The sequence below is a fragment of the Rosa rugosa genome, chromosome 6 (genome assembly GCF_958449725.1).
Source record: "Rosa rugosa chromosome 6, drRosRugo1.1, whole genome shotgun sequence".
In the NCBI taxonomy this organism is placed as follows: domain Eukaryota; kingdom Viridiplantae; phylum Streptophyta; class Magnoliopsida; order Rosales; family Rosaceae; genus Rosa; species Rosa rugosa.
This window is the reverse complement of record NC_084825.1, coordinates 44,527,047-44,546,538: the sequence shown is the minus strand read 5'-3', so window position 1 is coordinate 44,546,538 and position 19,492 is coordinate 44,527,047. Positions and strand designations below refer to the sequence as shown.

At 41.7% G+C, this 19,492-nt stretch overlaps 1 protein-coding gene across 1 annotated transcript; it reads right to left on the bottom strand.

The window, feature by feature from the left end:
- Positions 1-481: 481 nt before the first annotated feature.
- LOC133714809 (TMV resistance protein N-like) lies at positions 482-5,331 on the bottom strand. The gene is made up of 5 exons (XM_062141063.1): positions 4,664-5,331; positions 3,227-4,328; positions 2,829-3,104; positions 1,838-2,731; positions 482-1,724 (listed from the first exon to the last, which is right to left on the bottom strand). Exons 1-5 carry the CDS (start codon positions 5,158-5,160, stop codon positions 1,071-1,073), a joined length of 3,423 nt encoding a protein of 1,140 aa, XP_061997047.1. The 5' UTR covers positions 5,161-5,331; the 3' UTR covers positions 482-1,070.
- Positions 5,332-19,492: the final 14,161 nt, after the last annotated feature.

Sequence of the window (19,492 nt, the reverse complement as noted above, 5' to 3'; positions counted from 1 at the left end):
CGAAATTTTCACTCTCACTCCAGTTAGAAAAATAGGTGAGAATATCTTCTACTGATTTTATCATCCGCACCAACGGTCTATCAGTTTGAATTGGTAGAGATCCAATTATGATCAAGCAAATGGTGCATATCAATATTGTTGAAATTTTTGTAGAGTCAACTTAATGATATTTATCTCACCAATGCGTTCATGTAATCTCAATCTATTTGTTTTCTTTTTCTGTCTTAGGGAGGAAAAGTTTAACATTTGACTCAGTAGATATCCGATTCTGGTCGAGCAAATAGTACATGTCATTCCATAAAAAATTTCATAGTTTTTTTTTAATTGGAGAATTTTATATTTTCAACTTACCGATATTTAAATATATCTAAAATTACCAATAGACTAATATTGATCGATATTTATTGAAATGTCAACTAATGCTAAAAAATTTTGTTAAAATTTTCATAAATCTAAAATATCAAAATTTTCACTCAAACTAGAATTTCAAATCTTCTATTTAATTAGCTGTTACACGAAACTATAACGACAGCAGAAAAAGAAACGTCATCGCAGTGGTTTGCATGCTTTTCTTTCTTTTTTCTTTGGTAAATAGGGGACCGAAGATATTACATAAGCTGACCAGCCCAAACAGAAATTCAAATACTAAATACATCTGAGATTCATTTTAGGCTCAAGAGAACCCGTAATACGAAGAGTCACCTATGATTGTATGGTGGACTTGTGAAGCTTCTAGATTGCTTCAAACCTATTGGTAATTGACTCTAAAACTGTCCTTTCATTACTGAATCTTATGAATTATTCATCTGTAGTACTTTGATAACATCTCACTCATGTTATTGATCAAGTTGGCAGAGCACATGAAATGAAATGTGTCATGATGTAAAGCACAGGAGAGACACAGGAAGCATGTTAAGATATCTAGTTGCAACTATGAGTCATAATGTGAGATGGTCACTTACTTAATTGATCCGGTTAATGAATACTTACTAAGAATAGCAGTATTAGTTTTGCATTTTTGCCTCAAGGCACAGGATGTTTCAAAGCAAGACGGTGTCTTCTAAATTCCTTCACCCTTCAGCAGAGTAGTATTCATCCTCACAGCCACCACTTGTGCTCGCTGCTGCCTCGGGTGTTCCCTTAACCATGGCACCACCTTCTTCATATGCTGATTTGTCTAAATCACAATCCATAGTCTCTTCCATGTAAAGAGAAATGCTGCTGTTGGATTGATTCATTTTACTGATCAGCTCTTCCGTGTGGTCCTTGTACAGTGCATAGGCCCCACATTTCTTCACCTGCAAGCATCTGTTGTTTCCTACAGCTCGAACGGTTTGGAAAACAAACTTAACCTCATAGCACGTGTCCTCGAGACAGTACTGAGGTTCTAAGAAATCCTTGTGTAAAACAACAAAGTAAAGGTGATCTGCAACAATTTGTTTTACGCTGTGACCAACAGCTGATAAGCCAGAACTGTATCCATCCCATGTGCATAAAATTTGACAGGTATTAGGATCTAGCTCATCGTCTTCAGGAACGGCAGACGGATTGTCTTGAGGTATAAATAGAGCACATACAGCAACCCCAATCCACTTGCTGCTGTTACATGAATATGATGGTAACTTAGCAGTCACCGAGTCTCCCAAACTTTGATTACTGAACCACTCAAAAATTTCACTTCCAGGAATTATATAACTGAAATAGTAAAAAGAACAAGAGGTTTCCTGCATGCACCATACGACATCATATCACACAACTATTGAAGGGAGAGGGGGGGGGAGAGAGAGAGAGGGGGGGGGGGGGGGGAGAGAGAGAGAGAGAGAGAGAGAGGGAGTACCTCAAGCAACCGCTTTAGCATTGAATATAAGAAATAACTAGAATCTCGATTCACGACCGTACTCAAGCAATTTATGCAAACATACATAAATTGTCGACCGTACACTTGTGGATGTGGAAACAGTTGCAACGAAGTACAATTGTCGGTTCTTACTGATAAAAAGTCATTTGATGGGAGGTCTGGCAATTGTTGGAGCCTTTTGCAATCCTCCACGTTAATATATTGAAGCTTAGAAAGCAAATGAATGCTTGCAGGAAGGCTAACAAAATTGTTTCCTCTGAGATCCAAATTCTCCAAGGAGGACATAGAACCAATATCATTGGGAATTTCTCCTTCACGGAGATTACAGCCATTCAGATTTAATGACGTCAAAGAAGACAAATGCTTTAAAGAAGCCAACAGAGGAATCAAAGGGTGAGGACTCTTCCTTGGAAATAAGCCAAAAGATGATACTCTGAGATTCTGCTTAAGAAAAAGGGAGTATGGCAGCCCTCTTGTAACAATTCCACTCAAATCAAGCTCCACCAAACTCTCACTGAAGCGCTCAATTGATGAAGGCGGTTTCTCAATAGCTGTCCCACTTATATAGAGCTTTGATATTCTTTTCATTTGCCCCACAAATTCTGGAATCATTTTCAGTATAGAGCAGCCAGATACATCAAATGTTTCAAGTGATTCCATTTCTACTTCACTTGGGAGACACTTAATACTTTTGCAATTTCTAAAGTTCAAAATTTTGAGTCTATTGAGAAATGCGATGGATGGATGAATATCAACTAAATTCGTACAACCTTCAAAAACTAACTTCTCAAGGTTTTGAATACCTGTGAAATCTGGGGTCCTTGTCAAGTTTATGGAGTAACTAAGATCGATAGATTTCAACTTGCCCAAGTACTGTAGGAAACATGAGGAATGGTAGAACAATCAGCTTCCATGCATGAACTTTAAAATATAATTATATTTTTGCAATAGTAGATATTCAACAACTTACTTTTATTCCATTCCAGAGGTGATCAATATTGCTATGAACCAAGCTAAGTTCAGTAAGCTCATCCGGTTGAAAACCTGGTGGGAGAGATTTTGAAGGATACCAACTCCATTTCAGAAATCTCAAGGCATTAGGAAGACATTTGGGGCCAAGAGAAAGCCTCAAATTATGAATGTAGAGCAGCTTCAGTTTACACATTTTAGAGAAGGCTTCAAGATTCCAATCTGCCTCTTCTAATTCTTCCAAGTGTAAGAATATGCCTTCGATGACTTCTGTTCCCTGATAGTTGAAAATGTCAGATAAGTCAATTCCATACTCACGTATGTATGTGTCATGTTTTCATGTTACAGAAAATTATACTGATGTCCAAGCTTGGTGTTTTAATTTGTTTAAAATCTTACCGTATTCTTCATGAACACGTGAAAAATGTCTTTGCGAAGCCACAAGCGACTGCGCCCACCAGGCTCTTCACAGCACTCTCTTCGAACAATTTCACGTCCCATTTCTTCTATCAATTCATGTATATCTATGTCTTTTTCTAGTACAATAGTTAAGAGAGATTTCTCAACAAGAACATCTATTGCAATACGAATGCAAAAGTCAGAACTATATACTTGTTCAATCATAAACTCATTGTAGTACAGCCTGTGGAAACATGCAATATCCAGAAAAACTTTTTTTTCCATCTCATCAAGTCCATCATAACTTATTTTCAGTATTTCAAAGACTGTTGTGTTGGGAATTTGTTGCAGTTTTTGCAGTGTAGAACTCCATGCATGTGGACTTCTTTTATACAAGAAAGATCCCAAAGTTTTAAGAGCTAAGGGAAGACCTCCAGCATACATAACAAAACTCTTGGAGTGTTCTGCATAATCTTCTTCAGGCTCATATTTCCTAAAGGCTTTCCAACTAAAGAGCTGGAGAGCTTCATCATCGTTTAACCCCTTCAACTCATATGGTTTTTCTATACCATGTGTGACTAGGATATGTCGATTTCTAGTTGTAATGATGATTCTACTCCTCAAGCCAAACCAATCTTTTTCTCCCACCAAGGTTTCTAGTTGCTCTACCTGATCCACATCGTCAAGAACTAGAAGAACTACTTTATTACATAAACATCTCTTTGTCATAGTGATTCCACTATAAACATCCCATACTTGTACATTTTCTTCCTTCAAGATTTGGGAAAGAATCTGCTTTTGTAGATAAACTAGACCTTGGGTTGCAGAAACCTCTCTAACATTAGCAAGAAAGATGCAAACTTCAAATTGATCAGAGATCTGCTCATAAACTAGTCTAGCAAGGGTTGTCTTACCCAACCCACCCATCCCCCATACCCCTATAAAGCGAACGTCATTTGCTTCTTTATCTAAAAGAACGTCTATTTCCTCCAGCTTAGTATCCATTCCAACTAACTTCTCTGAGGAACCAAATACTGTGAGACTAGGATGCACTTTGCTCCATAGTGCTTGCACAATTTCTCTGATAAGCTCTGTTTCATACCTAACAACAAGAAAAAAAAATACGAATATAATTTCCACGCAGAATATAAGAATATTTTATCATTCCTAAGAACCGCAGCATTAAAAGAGCACTATCGAGTCTTGAAACTCCGAAAATGTGAGTCGTACTATTCAATATAGATGACATATTGCTAAGCACTACCTAATCTAACAATTCATATGTACATATTCAATGCTTCAGAAGAGCATCATAGAGCTTAAAAGTTTTTTTCTTTTTTTTAATCAAAGATACCTCGATTAAAGACACCCCAAAGGGTGAAGACATACAGAGCTTAAAAGTTTGAACATCAAAATAAGTCATATAGAGTTCATTACCTATAATTCTTTGAAGTCCACCCAGCGAGATTGGCTACTTTTGTTAAAGCATCTCTCCACCCTTCCACCTCCTTATTACCTTCTCCAAGCTTCTCTTCATGTTCATCGAACGCTTCAGCAAAGCTGCCTCTTTGATGTCTCACATGAGACGGCTCCACCTCATAAAAGATTGGTAGAATTGTCCCCCTCTCTTCCATGCATTCAAAAATCTTAGACAGTTCAAGTAAGCACCACGTGGAAGAAGCATAGTTTGGCGAAAGAACAACGACTGCAAACCTGGATTGCTCGATTGCTGAGAGGAGCTCCGAAGAGATGGCTGTGCCTTTTTCAAGTTCTGGGTCGTCCCTGAAAGTCGTGATTCCTCGCCACTGCAACTTGTCGTATAAGTGATCTGTGAAGCCCTTTCGGGTGTCTTCGCCTCTAAAGCTCAAAAACACGTCGTATTTCCATGGGAAAGCTGAACCAGTGGAGGCTCTAACTTGGGTGCTCAACGCCATTGAAAAGTGATTGATTGCTGATCAGAGTTATGCTCCAAAAGCACAATCACTAGAAAAGAGATTGTAGACAAATCGAGAGAAAGGGGTTCAAGAGATACAAATGCAGAGTCTCTATAGGGAAGAGGTAGACATATTTCCTCTCATGTGGAATGATATATCACACCTGTTTTAGAATATTTCAGTCTCAGTCTCTACCGAATAATGCAAGTTGTTAATCTCTACCGAATAATGCAAGTTGTTAATCCAGTTCATGCCAGAGGGAAACTTTTGCTTTTGCAATCTAAATCCCTTGTTTGCATATGTTCAACAACCACACAGTCACTCGTTTCAACCATACATTTAATATTCTTGTTCCTACAGCTCATTACTCATGATTCTATTCGTGACTTGTTCTTACTGAGATATTTTGGATGAATATGAGAGATACCAAAGGCCTCTATAGATAATGACACTTCAAAATGTGTTAGTAATCAGATAAACTTTTGCAACTCAATGAAAAAGAGCCCAAGAAAAGGATAGACTCTTCTAAGAAGAAAACTAGGCACAAAAATTAGGAATAAAGTGGCTGATAATGCGTGGATCACATTCAATGCTTACTTTGTTGAAGGAATATCGATTTAGTGTGCCTTATCAAACTAGGAGTAGCAATAGGAGAGAAGGTTCTAGATTTCCCAATCCTACACGGATTGGTATTCCTTGTAACATTAGAACTAGTACTTTGTAATCCCTATATATAGGGCTCCTATTCTCAATAATAATACACACATCTCTCTCATCAATCTCTCTCAATACCAATATACTTAAACACGTTATCAGCACGAGCCCTAAACCATAAAAGCTAAAACCCAAAAAACCTGAAAAGAAATTGTTCTCCTCAAAGATCTGCCGCAAGCTCCTAGCCCTCGCTAGCCTCGCTCGCTGCTGCTGCCCTGCGCGCCCCTGCGCCCACTGCTGCCCCGCACGTGTCACGCCCCTAATTTTGAATAACAAATTCAAATCCGAAACATGAATTTAACAACTTAATCAAATAAACGTTCTGAATTTTTTCTCAGAACAAACACACCACTCGTCACTCAAATATAAAATCTCGAAGACCTCGAGTTTATTATTACAAATTCACTCTCACAAGTAAAATTGTAAAGCTCTAAATGAGCATAACAAACCTCTCAATAGAAAATCAGAATAACCCACTTGCAGCTACTCTACGCAACTCGATCACCTTCCTGATCCTCCTGACCTGTATTAGTGCCCGCTACACAGTTTGAATAGTGTACCGGGATTGCAACAACACAAAACCCGGTAAGCTTTTGACAGCCCGTATGAGTAAACAAGAAAGAACTGTTGATTTATTAAATTACTATTCCTTTAACTCAAGTAAACAACCAACAATCTCAACATCTGCAAGGAAACATCAAACAGCACACGGAAATCCACAACGAATACATTTCCACAATCCTCTAACCACAATATCACCACTTTGGTCCTACAATCACTCAACCCCCTAAATCACCACTTTGGTTCATCCCAACAACACGTTAGAGCTCTAACTACGACGTTACCTGTCACCTCGGCCAAGGTTCAAGTAAACGGTATACATCTCGGTTATTATTTAACCGGCGTTCTTCGGACTTTTCCCCTGTCCTCAGAGCACTACATCTCGGTTATTATTTAACCGGCGTTCTTCGGACTTTTCCCTTGTCCTCAGAGCACTACATTCTCCACCTCTATACATCCCACAATGTCAACCATGAATATCAACATGAACTCATCAATCATCATCATCACATATAAATATGGTAAATCATATCTCAATCCATAATAATTAAATCATCACAATTCCACACTCTTCAATGTCACACCATTCCACGTATAATCATGTAAATATATATATACGTAATCACCCACTCAGGAATGACCACTAATACCAACTATAGTTCACACAAGAAAAACGTGAAATTCATTTTGTATAATTAAAATCGTTTTACTTACCTATGGACCGTAGTTGATCAAGTCCATATGATTTAAAACAAATATTTATTCCATAAATATTTTCACACAATTACGACAAAAATAAAGTAATTAAGAGTACTTGGTTCGTAATATGAACCACGTGAGTTTTACTCACCTCGATATTCCCGCTGCGTCTTCAATTTAACACAATTCACAACCGAACTTGCTCACCCAAGTATGACCGTCAATCACCTAATCAAACATGACCTTCACTTAGCCAATAATTCAAAAACATACTCAAACGACAATCCAACGGTCGGATCGAATTAGATGATGATCCAACGGTCGGATCCTCACGGATCGCCTTTAGGATCACCCTCCAAAAATCATCACGAAGATCCAACGGTCGGATCTTCCTGAATCGTCCTTACTAACATCTTCACAAATTTATACGAAAATCCGACGGACGGATTCTCACGAATCGCCTCCCTAATCACTGTTTTGCATTTATACGAAGATCCAACGGTCGGATCTTCGCCCATGACCACACAAAGCCACTGGGACAGTCATAAGATCATCATATCAAAACTACAAGTCCATCTGACGGTCCTAACTTCACATATCACAAATCTAACGATCGAAATCGATCGAAACTTAAAAATTCATAACTTCATCATACGATATCCCAAAAATTGCGTATAATATATCAAAATGATCGTATTGAAATATAGAATCTGAAAATGTACAGAAACCATATTTTTGATCCCCGGAGGTGGCCTGAAAGGGCCGCCGGAGTTAGTGGCAGAGCCGCCGCCTACCACCACCAATGGTGTCGGGGCCGGGCTGCTCTTCTTCCTCTCATCAAGCCTAACCATTTTCGTAACTAGCATGAAGTCTGAAAACGAAAGGAAGTGGTCGGAAATTACCTAGAACAGTTGGGTTTGGCCGGAAATTTTCCAGAAACCGGCGGGTGCTCCATTCGACGTAAAAAGTTCCACCACTCAGCTCGATCCCTTCATGAAACTTGTTCATATCCTCAATCTGAGTTCACCAGTCCAAGAATATTGAAGATTGGTCGCCTAGAACTCGAGATATCGGCGTTGACTCAAAATCGAACTCAAATCGGGCCGAGCTTCCCTCCGCCGCTACAGGCCGCGCCGCGGTGCAAGGCTGCCACAGACAGGTGCGCAAGGTCAAGGCGAAGCCAATGGAAGAAGTCTGATGAGGATTGGTGGCCGGAATCGAGAGATATCGGCGTTGACTCGGTTTTGAGTTCGGATCGGACTCTCTCAGATTCACCGGTTTTCGGCCCGTGCCGGTGGAAACTACCACGTCCAGCAGCTGCAGGTAGTCGAGGCGAAGCCGTGCAGTCCTCAGGGGCGGCTCGCCGTGGCCGGACGACGGAGAAAAAGGAAGGAGAAGCCGACAGGGGCGAAACGCAGGGAGAGAGAGGAGAGAACCGACAGTTTCCAAAAATGGAAATTGGAATTTATGAATTAATTTTCGGAAAATTCAATATATACTAAAATGTAAACTTTTTCTGATGGCCATAACTCCTTCATACGAACTCCGTTTTCCGCGTTCCACATATGCACGAGATCGTGTCGACGAGCTCTACAACTTTCATGAAGGAAGTTTTCTCCAATTATGAACGTATAAAAAGTCAACTCCTTTGACCTCCCCTAAAACGTTCAGTTTTCGAATAAAAATTGTTCGAACTAATTCCACAACTTCTCCGAGCCTCGTACTCGCTCCCACTATCGTGAAATCATTTCTAAAAATCCACGGAAATTAATTTGGATTTTTTTCGGGGTATTACAGCACGCCTCCGCAGCCCCTGCTGCCCCGCGCGCACCTCCGCAGCCCCTAGCCCGAGCTAGCCAAGCCTTCGCTGCAGCCTACTCCTTACGCGCCCCTGCGCTCCGTGCTGCCCGCCTACGTGCCCGTGCGTCTGCAGCCCCGCGTCGCTGCACTGCATCTCCTGCAGCTCTGCCGCACATCTGCTGTCCCTGCAGCACCTACGCGCCCCTGCGCACGCATCCCTACTGCCCCTGCAGCACCAACGCACACCGACTGCACCTTTCCCCTTTCCTGTGCACGTCCGTCTGTTTGCAGGCTCCGAAATATCTAGTTCGGAACCTCGGATCAAAATCTTTTCTTCATCAAAGTTGTTCATCTCTGTCTCTTCCATCTGACCTTCGAATTTTAGCCTTATCGGAGTTATTTTGAGACCAGTACAACAATCAAAGTGAAAACTGTTCAGAAGAGAATTTCCTCCGAATTTCAACAAGCTTGACCTTATAAACATTCGCTGGAAGCCTCTACTCGGATTGCTTCGCTCCATCACGCCTGCATCGACACGCGCGTGATCCAAATACAAGTAAGTATTCAAAAGAGTAAGTTTTGAAGTTCCTATAATTCGGAATTTATATTTCTTCTTCTTTTCTCGGGGACTTGAAAACCTCCCTTCTTCTACATCCCACCTTTCTTATAACGTGGGTTCGATCATTGAAAAGAGGAATCGTGGGGATTCACGCAATTAACGAACTAAGAGCGTTAGTAAGACTTCGGACTAAGAGCGTCCGTAAGCATCGATTTACGACCATACAAACATCATTGTTTCGGTCTAATCCAATCATTCTTGGAAATCGATTTCTTGGTAGCATAACTCGGAAATCTTATTAGTTTTCGTGGAAGCATTGACTCCGAAACTAACTTGTCCCTGTTTCATCTTTCAGGATGTCAAACATGAACAAACTCGATTTTGTTCCATTGGATTATGCATGCAAAAGGTACTTAATTTGGGTCACTGATGTCGAGATCCACCTTATTGCCCGTGATTTATTGCATACAATCCAAGAGCTTTGTCCTATAGAAACAGCTCCAGACCCTCAAACTGAGAAAGATAATTCCAAGGCACTTGCCTTCATGAAACGTCACATGGATAGTGACCTACAGTTTGAGTTCATAAATGAGGATAGCGCCATAAAGCTTTGGCATGCGCTTCGCGAACAATATGGCAATGTTCGTGACTCCATACTTCCGAATACAGAAGCAGAATGGAAAGATCTTTGCTTCTCTGAATTTGACACTGTCATGCAATTTTATTCGGAAGCTCTCAGCATCAGAGCAATGATGCGTCTTTGTGGAAAAACAATCACAGAAGACCAGTTGATTGAGAAAACCCTCAATACCTTCCCCGTCTATGCTATGAGGACCTCTGACTTACTCCGGACTCATGTAAATGCAAGACGGATCACAAGTTTTCAACAGCTTATTGAAGCTATGGCCACTACTGAAAGTCGTGGCAATGAACTTGTGCAAAGAAGATTTGATAGGCTTCAAGATAGCTATCAAGAGCATCGTCCTATGGCTAGAGAAAGTCGTCATCGACGTCATGATCCATACGATCGAAATGCTCAAGAAGGTAATCGCTCAAGGCGACAATCCCACGACCGTAGGAGGCGTGATTTTGAGGGACATAGGGTTGGAAACCATGGAGCCAACGTTGGCCATGGGCACCACTTTCCAATGCCACCAGTCCTAGGGACTATGCATATTGCGCCAATGCGCCTCAATCATGGGAGAATCCTCTTTATGGTGTCTATTTCTGATATGGAACATCTGATCAATGGACCTGAATTTGCAATGTACCTACGAAGGTAGTCGCATCAGGGTGATCAAGACATCGAGTTCACAAAGACTTTAAATCTGGCGATGAAGACAAAATGCCGCAGATTTTTATAGTCTTTATTATTTCCAAGAATCATGTAATGGCAATTATGCCTTAAATCAATAAAATGACTTATTGTATTAACTCTCTCCCTCTAGGCGTACTCAAGAGTAATTGTGATGTCTAGGCAAGGTTTGATCTGAGAGAACGGTTTTAAAAGTGAGCAACGCTCCACCAAAATCTCGCCTTACCTTACCTGGTCACAACTAAATTGAAATTACCGAACGGATTGAGTATCTACGATTTGTCTACAATTTGATTTTTATATTGGATTAGATTTTGGTCAAGAAACTTTGATGTAATCATTGGCTATTATTAATAAAGTATCGATTGATTTTATCTCATGTCATGGACATATTTTTCAAACTTTATTTCTTACAAGATATAAGAGCCAATGGTTTTCATGTGGAAACACATTGTGAGAATGGACAAGAGTTCCTTTGCATCACCTCTAATGACTACGGACATAAACGAGTCTTAGAGAAACTTATGTGTCGCTCTAGTGGGTTGTACGCAACCACTATTCGAGTCATTGAATCCAACCATGTCATGAGAGATGATTTATGGGATTCCGACACATATAGGCTTTGGCACGACCGTTTGGGACACCCAGGTCGTGACATGATGATCCGTATATTAAAGACTTCACACGGACATCCCTTTTTCAGAACGAAAAGAAGTAAAACTCGGTTTTTGGACACCGAAGGAGCCCCTGCACCTCACGGCGCCGTTCACCCCCAAATCCCGCCATCCTTGGCAGGCGCCGCCTTCCCCCTGCAGCCTCAGGGTGGCATTGACGCCACCAAGGCTCCTTTGTCTCCAACTTTTACTTCTGAAGTCACTTGTGATTTTGTGGCTCAACCAAAATCCTCATTGGTTGTTTCTATAGCCCATCATTCGTTCTGCAAAGCCTGCTCTTTAGCAAAGTTAGGATCGAGACCATCCTATGCAAAGGACACCAAATAAAATATACCATTCTTGCAAAGAATCCAAGGTGATATTTGTGGACCTATTCAATCATCATGCGGACCATTTCGATACTTTATGGTATTGGTTGATGCATCGACACGCTGGTCACATGTCATGCTATTGTCCACAAGGAACGCTGCATTTGCTAAACTCCTAGCACAAATAATTAAGTTAAGGGCTCACCACCCTGATCATCCTATTAAGTCTATAAGATTAGACAATGCTGGGGAGTTTACATCAAAAAACTTTTGATGAATATTGCATGTCCATTGGGATTGATGTTGAACATCCAGTTCCTCATGTTCACACCTAAAATGGTCTCGCAGAAGCCGCCATTAAACGACTACAAATGGTTGCTCGAGCATTGGTGATGCGCACCAATCTCCCTATTTCTGCTTAGGGCTATGCAATATTGCATGCAACTGTGCTTATTCGTCTGAGGCCCACTGCCACTCAACCCTTCTCTGCGTCCCAGATGGTTACTGGGTATGAGCCTGATGTCTCACACTTACGCATATTTGGATGTGCAGTTTATGTGCCTATTGCGCCTCCACAGCGCACCAAAATGGGTCCTCAAAGACGATTAGGCATTTATGTTGGATATGATTCTCCAACGATTATCCGCTACATAGAACCCTTGACAGGCGATCTCTTTACCGCTAGATTTGCGGATTGTCACTTCGATGAGACAGTCTTCCCGTTGTTAGGGGGAGATACGAACATCAATGCTCAACAGGAACGACAGGAATTGTCATGGTCTGTCCCCACTCTGTCTCATCTTGATCCCCGAACCGCACAGTCCGAAATTAAAGTGCGGAGAATTCTCGATCTTCAGAATGTAGCAGAATCGATGCCTGATGCGTTTTCTGATATCGCTAAAGTGACGAGATCACACATGCCTGCTGCAAACGTGCCTGCAATGATTGATGTCCCTAAAAACTAGAGGACATGACGCCGACTCAAGAGGATATGAGCATGGCGCCAACGTCCCCTCTCACAGTGATGGTGACGTTTTGGCTAGGCCCATGGCTCCTGCCAGGAAGCGCGGGAGGCCCATAGGTTCGATGGATTCTCGCCCAAGAAAGAAAGCGAGTTTGGCACAAAATAATCCATTAATCATCGATGTGAATAATCCATCTCATGAGAATATTCAGGATTATGGTTATGTCCAAGAGACATCATTGGGGGACGCTCCAATGTCAAAACCAACTCCAGAGAATAGAGAGATCTCCATAAATTACACTAGTGTACATGAGATGATGGATAGAAATTCTATGGCGATTGATGATGCATTTGCATATCATATTGCAAAAGGAATTATAGAATATGATGATATCGAACCTCGCTCTGTTGAAGAATGTCAACGAAGAGCAGATTGGCCTAAATGGAAAGATGTGATCCAGGTTGAATTGGATTCACTAACAAAGAGACAGGTATTTGGGCCTGTAACGCAGACACCCCCAAGTGTAAAACCTGTTGGCCATAAATGGGTCTTTGTTAGAAAGCGTAATGAGAAAAATGAGGTGGTAAGATATAAAGCCCGCCTTGTGGCGCAAGGTTTCTCACAACGCCCTGGAATCGACTACGAGGAGACATATTCTCCCGTAATGGACGTTATAACGTTCCGCTACCTTGTCAGTTTGGTAGTTTCCGAAAAACTTGACATGCAGCTTATGGATGTGGTTACAGCATATCTCTATGGGGATCTAGATTCAGAGATATATATGAAGGTTCCAGATGGACTTCAATTACCCAAATCAAGTGGCTCTAAACCACGGAGCGTGTTTTCAATAAGATTAAAACGCTCACTATATGGATTAAAACAATCCGGACGGATGTGGTATAACCGTCTAAGTGACTACTTGATTGGGAAGGGATATATTAACAATGAAATATGCCCATGCGTGTTCATTAAAAGAACAAGTTCCGGATTTGCAATCGTAGCAGTTTATGTCGATGACATGAACCTAATTGGAACTCTAGATGAGTTGAAGGAAAATGCTAAATACTTGAAATCCGAATTTGAGATGAAAGATCTTGGGAAAACACGGTTTTGTCTCGGTTTAGAACTCGAGCACCGTAGTGATGGGATTTTGATCCATCAGTCTGCATATACTCAGAAGGTCCTAAGGCGCTTTAATGAAGATAAAGCGAAGCCTGCGAGTACCCCATGATTGCCCGTAGTCTTGAGCCCGGAAAAGATCCGTTTCGTCTAAGGGATGAGGACGAAGAACCATTAGAGGCCGAAGTGCCCTATTTGAGTGCAATAGGCGCATTATTGTACTTAGCTCAATGCACAAGACCAGATATCTCATTCGCAGTGAACTTGTTAGCTCGACATAGCTCTGCGCCAACACGCCGCCATTGGATTGGTGTAAAGACCATCTTTCGATACCTAAGAGGTACGATTGATATGGGCCTATTCTATCCCTACAGAGAGAAAAGGAATGACGGAAAGTTGGGATCGGACCCCAAAAGGCAAAACGCCCCCGTCCATGGAATGGCCGCCGGCCATGTTGCCGGCGCCGGCGCCGCCGCCGCTCATGGTGGCCAGCGTCCTCCTATCTCCCTCCATCAAAACGACAATGATGTCTTGATGGGTTTTGCTGATGCAGGGTACCTCTCTGACCCTCACAAAGGTCGCTCCCAAACAGGTTATGTCTTTACCATGGGAAGCACTGCGATATCTTGGAGGTCTACGAAACAGACCATTGTTGCTACTTCCTCGAATCATGCAGAGATTATTGCTCTACATGAAGCCGTTCGTGAATGTATATGGCTAAGGTCTGTGATTCGACATATTCAAGGAAGTTGTGGTTTGAAGTCTACCACAGATGAACCTACATGCATTTATGAGGATAATGCAGCTTGTATTGAACAAATGAAGTTAGGTTTCATCAAAGGCGACAACACCAAGCATATATCGCCTAAGTTCTTTTATAATCAGCAACAACAATCACTTCTAAAGATTGAAGTGAATCAAATCCGATCAGAGGATAATGTAGCGGACTTATTCACTAAGTCGTTACCTAAATCCACCTTCGAGAAACATGTGAAGAGCATCGGATTGAGAAAGTTATCGGAACTCCCACGATTGTAGCAATCAGGGGGAGATATCGACATCAGGGGGAGTTATGATGTCTACATGTTCGATCTCGAAGAGTGAATGACGTGTTGTGCTCTTTTTGTCCTTCGACCAGGGTTATTTTTATCCCACAGGGTTTTTGTTACCTGGCAAGGTTTTTAACGAGGCAACGGATGAAGCGTCACCACCAAGTTTGAAGCGGCACAAGGGGGAGTGTTGAAGGAATATCGATTTAGTGTGCCTTATCAAACTAGGAGTAGCAATAGGAGAGAAGGTTCTAGATTTCCCAATCCTACACGGATTGGTATTCCTTGTAACATTAGAACTAGTACTTTGTAATCCCTATATATAGGGCTCCTATTCTCAATAATAATACACACATCTCTCTCATCAATCTCTCTCAATACCAATATACTTAAACATACTTAGAGTTTTTCTATTGAAACATCTAAATTTACTCACTTGACCTCCTTGCTTTTTACACCTCTTATTAAATTTTCAAATGCTAAATTTACTCACTAAACCTCACTCAAGTTCCTGAAATAACCTCACTCATATAATTTGCAAACATACTATTGATTACATACTCATTCCTTAACTATATTACATAAATCTCTTATCCAATAAAAAAGAAAAACACAAGGACACAAGGTATTGGGCTTTAAAAATTAATTTTTAATCAAAAGAATTGTTTTTTTTTTTTACTTTTTTTTTTCTCTTGTAGATGTGCAAAAAAAAATGCAAAGTAATTTTTCTTAATGTTTAATTATTTTCTCTATTTTTTGTACCTCATGATTAATTATTTAATAGTTTTTTAGATTTTCTTTTTACGGCTAGCTCTTTTTTTTTTTTTTTTTTCAAATATAATAGATACACTAGGATTTAGGTCATAATATGATTTGTTTTGTTATCCCTCACCAATATGCGTTCAACCTATATGATGATAGGAACTTTTATGTCACATGATCTTGATTATAGTTTTAATTCTTATTAAATATATATAAATGCTTTAATGAGTATGTAGTGAAATTGGAAAATAAAAATAGATAAGGAAAATAATAAAGAATGTAATATAATATTATTGAATTGGAAAGTATAGAGAAATTAAATATAATTGTTTTTGGTATAATTATTGTCCTTAATAGTCATTTTATAAGAGGTTATATATGTCATTTAATAATTCATAATAGAGTGAGGTCAACTGAGCAGATTTTATAAATCTCTTATAAAATGACTATTAAGGACAATAATTATACCAAATTTATAAGAGGTCAACTGCCCCAGACTAATTCTGACTTTGCACATTTGGCTTTCCAGACCCCTTCTATTTTCTGAGTTGTGATTCCTCTTCTGTGCAGGTAATTGCTGCTCATACTTGCAAACGCGGTCGCGCCCAAATTGCTGAAGAGGACTTTGAGGATGACGAGCCTCTGTCAATGCGGCTGGTAAGCTCTGGCCCTATTTTATTTTATTTAAATTTTAGAATCTGGGCACGATCTTCATTATGTATCTTTTGACAGGTCCGTCAGAGGTCAACTGCCCCAGACTAATTCTGACTTTGCACATTTGGCTTTCCAGACCCCTTCTATTTTCTGAGTTGTGATTCCTCTTCTGTGCAGGTAATTGCTGCTCATACTTGCAAACGCGGTCGCGCCCAAATTGCTGAAGAGGACTTTGAGGATGACGAGCCTCTGTCAATGCGGCTGGTAAGCTCTGGCCCTATTTTATTTTATTTAAATTTTAGAATCTGGGCACGATCTTCATTATGTATCTTTTGACAGGTCCGTCAGAGGACCACTGATCCCTCTCGCCTGAGCGAGGCTGGATCCTCAACCGCTACAGAAAAGCCAACTCTCTCGCTAGTTCAAGCATCAACTAACCCCGTGGCGCCTCTTCCGTCTCCCACATCTACAGAGCATCTGCAAGGTCCTACCATTCTAATAACGATCTCCGATGACGACTCCTCGGAGCATGAAAGTGTGGAAAGCCACTCTGAGAATTCTGCCGCTTATGAGGAACTGATGACGACAGAGATTCTCGCGGCACTAAAGGTCCAAGAGGTGAATGAAGTGAGGCCTCTTCATCTTGGTGACCACGTACCAGATATTGACCCGACAACTCGAGAGGTAAGCCACTGTTGGCCAATGCTTTTCATTTCCCTTTTTGATCCAAACCCGTTCTCTGACTTTCTGAATCTGACCAGAATTCTGTTTGTACCGAGGAGGTGGCTACGAACGCTGAGGGTCCTATCGGCGGGACAGTCGCCCCAGAGATGGAAAATGATACTGATGGTGGTGGTCCCCTCCAAGTCTCGCGAATAAATGAGACAACCGTCGAAGCCGAGGGCCCTGTGCTTGAATCTGCTCCACTTGCCCATGGTGAGCCGCGAGTTGAGTTTCCAGATTCTCCTGCAGCTGAAGGGACAGACCAACCTGTTGAAGATGAAGAAACTGAGAAAGCTGTCCACCCTTTTGCATTGGTGGTTCGTGATCCTGTGGCACCTCCGCCGCCTCATCCTCCTACCAGATTCGAGAGATTGATGAGGGTGTTGGAGGTAACTCCTCTTTCTGATGTGGATGAGGCTAAGATGGTGCTTCACGGACATCTGGGTCCTCGGGTATTGGAGACTGACATCCTCCCGCGAGTCTTGGAAGCTCTAAGGTATCTTCGCCAGGAGAAGGCATTGACCCTGCAGCAATTTAGTGCCATTGACGATCTGCTGAATGAACTTGGTGAGGCCCGCCAACGTCAACCGGCAGCGAACGCCCAGGCTCATGACACTCGAGAGGCTTTGAATAGCCTCTCTCGAGAAATGGACATCTCTCGCGGTATTTTAAATGAGCGAACCAACCGCCTGCGGGAACTACAAATCCAAAGGTCCGACTTCAAACTTCGGATCGAGGACCTCCATACCGGTTTAGCCTTTGTTGAAAACGCGATTGCTACAGAAGAAGCCCAACTCGATGAACCTCTGGCTGCTTCTGAAGAAATGGGCCGCAACCTGGCCCATCTCAGAGAACGGGCCACTCAGGCCGAAGCTAGTGCTATTGCGGTGAACCTCCGCGTGGACGAACTTTGCTTGAAATTGAGCTTTGTGGGCCAATCTCTGTAGGCCCCCTCGAAAACCGTTCGGTCTCCTCACATGCTATTAATCCCTTCTTTTCCGAGATTTAAGGCATTAATCACTCGTTAAAAAACAACGGTCGTGAAAAAATAATCTCGTGAATAGAACAGTTACCTCCTCGAAAACCGTTCCTCACATGCTGCTAGTCCCTTTTTTCCCGAGATTTGGAATCACTAATCTCGATTTACTGACATCGGTTTTGAAATTGAGCTTCATTCAAGGGTGGGGATTTGCCTGAAGTCCTTATAAATAGTTGTATTTCGGGAAGGGAATACTCACAACAATTTTTCTGAAATATTCAAGAAATGGCCTTTCAGTCCTTGCTTCTTTTTCTCCTTCTTCACAAATCTTCCCCTCATGAAATGACCTTTAGCCTCTAAATTTTAGGCTTTATGGCGTAATCTCAAGCCTGGGTTAGGCCTCATGGCGTAATCTTAGGCAAACCCTTGTTTCATCCTTCTGGAAGTCTGTAACAACAATGTCAGGCTTCAGATTGGTTTAGAAACGCGAGGGGGCTCCGAGTGTGGGATCCACGATCATGTGAGATCATCTTTGTCATAATCCTACACGCGGAGCGAAACGGAGAAAGGGAGGACGGCCACTCTGAGGTTCGTCTTTCCTCCTCTGTTTTCTTCCTTCTGGACCCGGCCCGTGTTGTGCCCTCCAGATGGAATGGGCTTTGGTTCTCACCTCCTTCTCCCCCTTTCTCTTCTTGATAGAATCTTGGAGGGATGAGAAGGGATGGACTCTTTGAAGGAATGGGTTCAAGCAACAGAATGGTTGTTCCTATACTTCACGTCCAACTTATAGTGGTTACCATGGCTAGAGGGGGTGCAGAGACTCAAGCTGATATTTGGTTCCTTCACTCTCTGCCCCTCCAGGAGATAATGGCGCGGCTCAACCCGGCATTGGATTCCATAGCTGCTTCCAATTGAGGGGGCTTGGAGGCTCCATTTTCTTTCACTGGAGTCTCCCCTTCTCATGAATAATGGTGTTGGCCAAGCCTATGTTGTATTCCTTTACCGCTTCCATGTAAAAGGGGCGCGGGGGCTCCGTTACTCCTCTTTTTCCTTCCCTGAAGTCTGCCCCTCCTTGAGATAATGGCGCGGCTCAACCCGACGTTGGATTCCATAGTTGTTTCCACTTGAGAAAAGATTCAGAAGATATCCGAAGATTCATGTTTTGTATTCTAGCCACTTTTGGCTTTGTAATGAATGTATTGCTTTTGGCCGCAAAGCCACTTTATGAATATAATAATATTTTCTTATCCTGATATCCAAATATCCGTGAGAAGTCAATAATTGTGTCTCGCAAAGCCTCAAATATAGGCCCCCATAGTTGTATATTGAAAATAATATGAACTTTTAAAATATGCTCAGCGTCAAAAAGAGCCTTGCGACGAGGGTTACGTTTTGAGAAAATATGTATCTTTTGGATCCACTTGCTGGCTCCCAACTCAAAACTCTTAGCG

Bases quoted from the DNA above. Each gene is read 5' to 3' on its own strand.
- LOC133714809 (XM_062141063.1), bottom strand. From the start codon at position 5,160: ATGGCGTTGAGCACCCAAGTTAGAGCCTCCACTGGTTCAGCTTTCCCA. The intron at 4,329-4,663 runs GTAATGAACTCT...TCTTGTTGTTAG, and splicing joins TGGACTTCAAAGAATTATAG to GTATGAAACAGAGCTTATCA. The intron at 2,732-2,828 runs GTAAGTTGTTGA...TGTTTCCTACAG, and splicing joins ACCTCTGGAATGGAATAAAA to TACTTGGGCAAGTTGAAATC.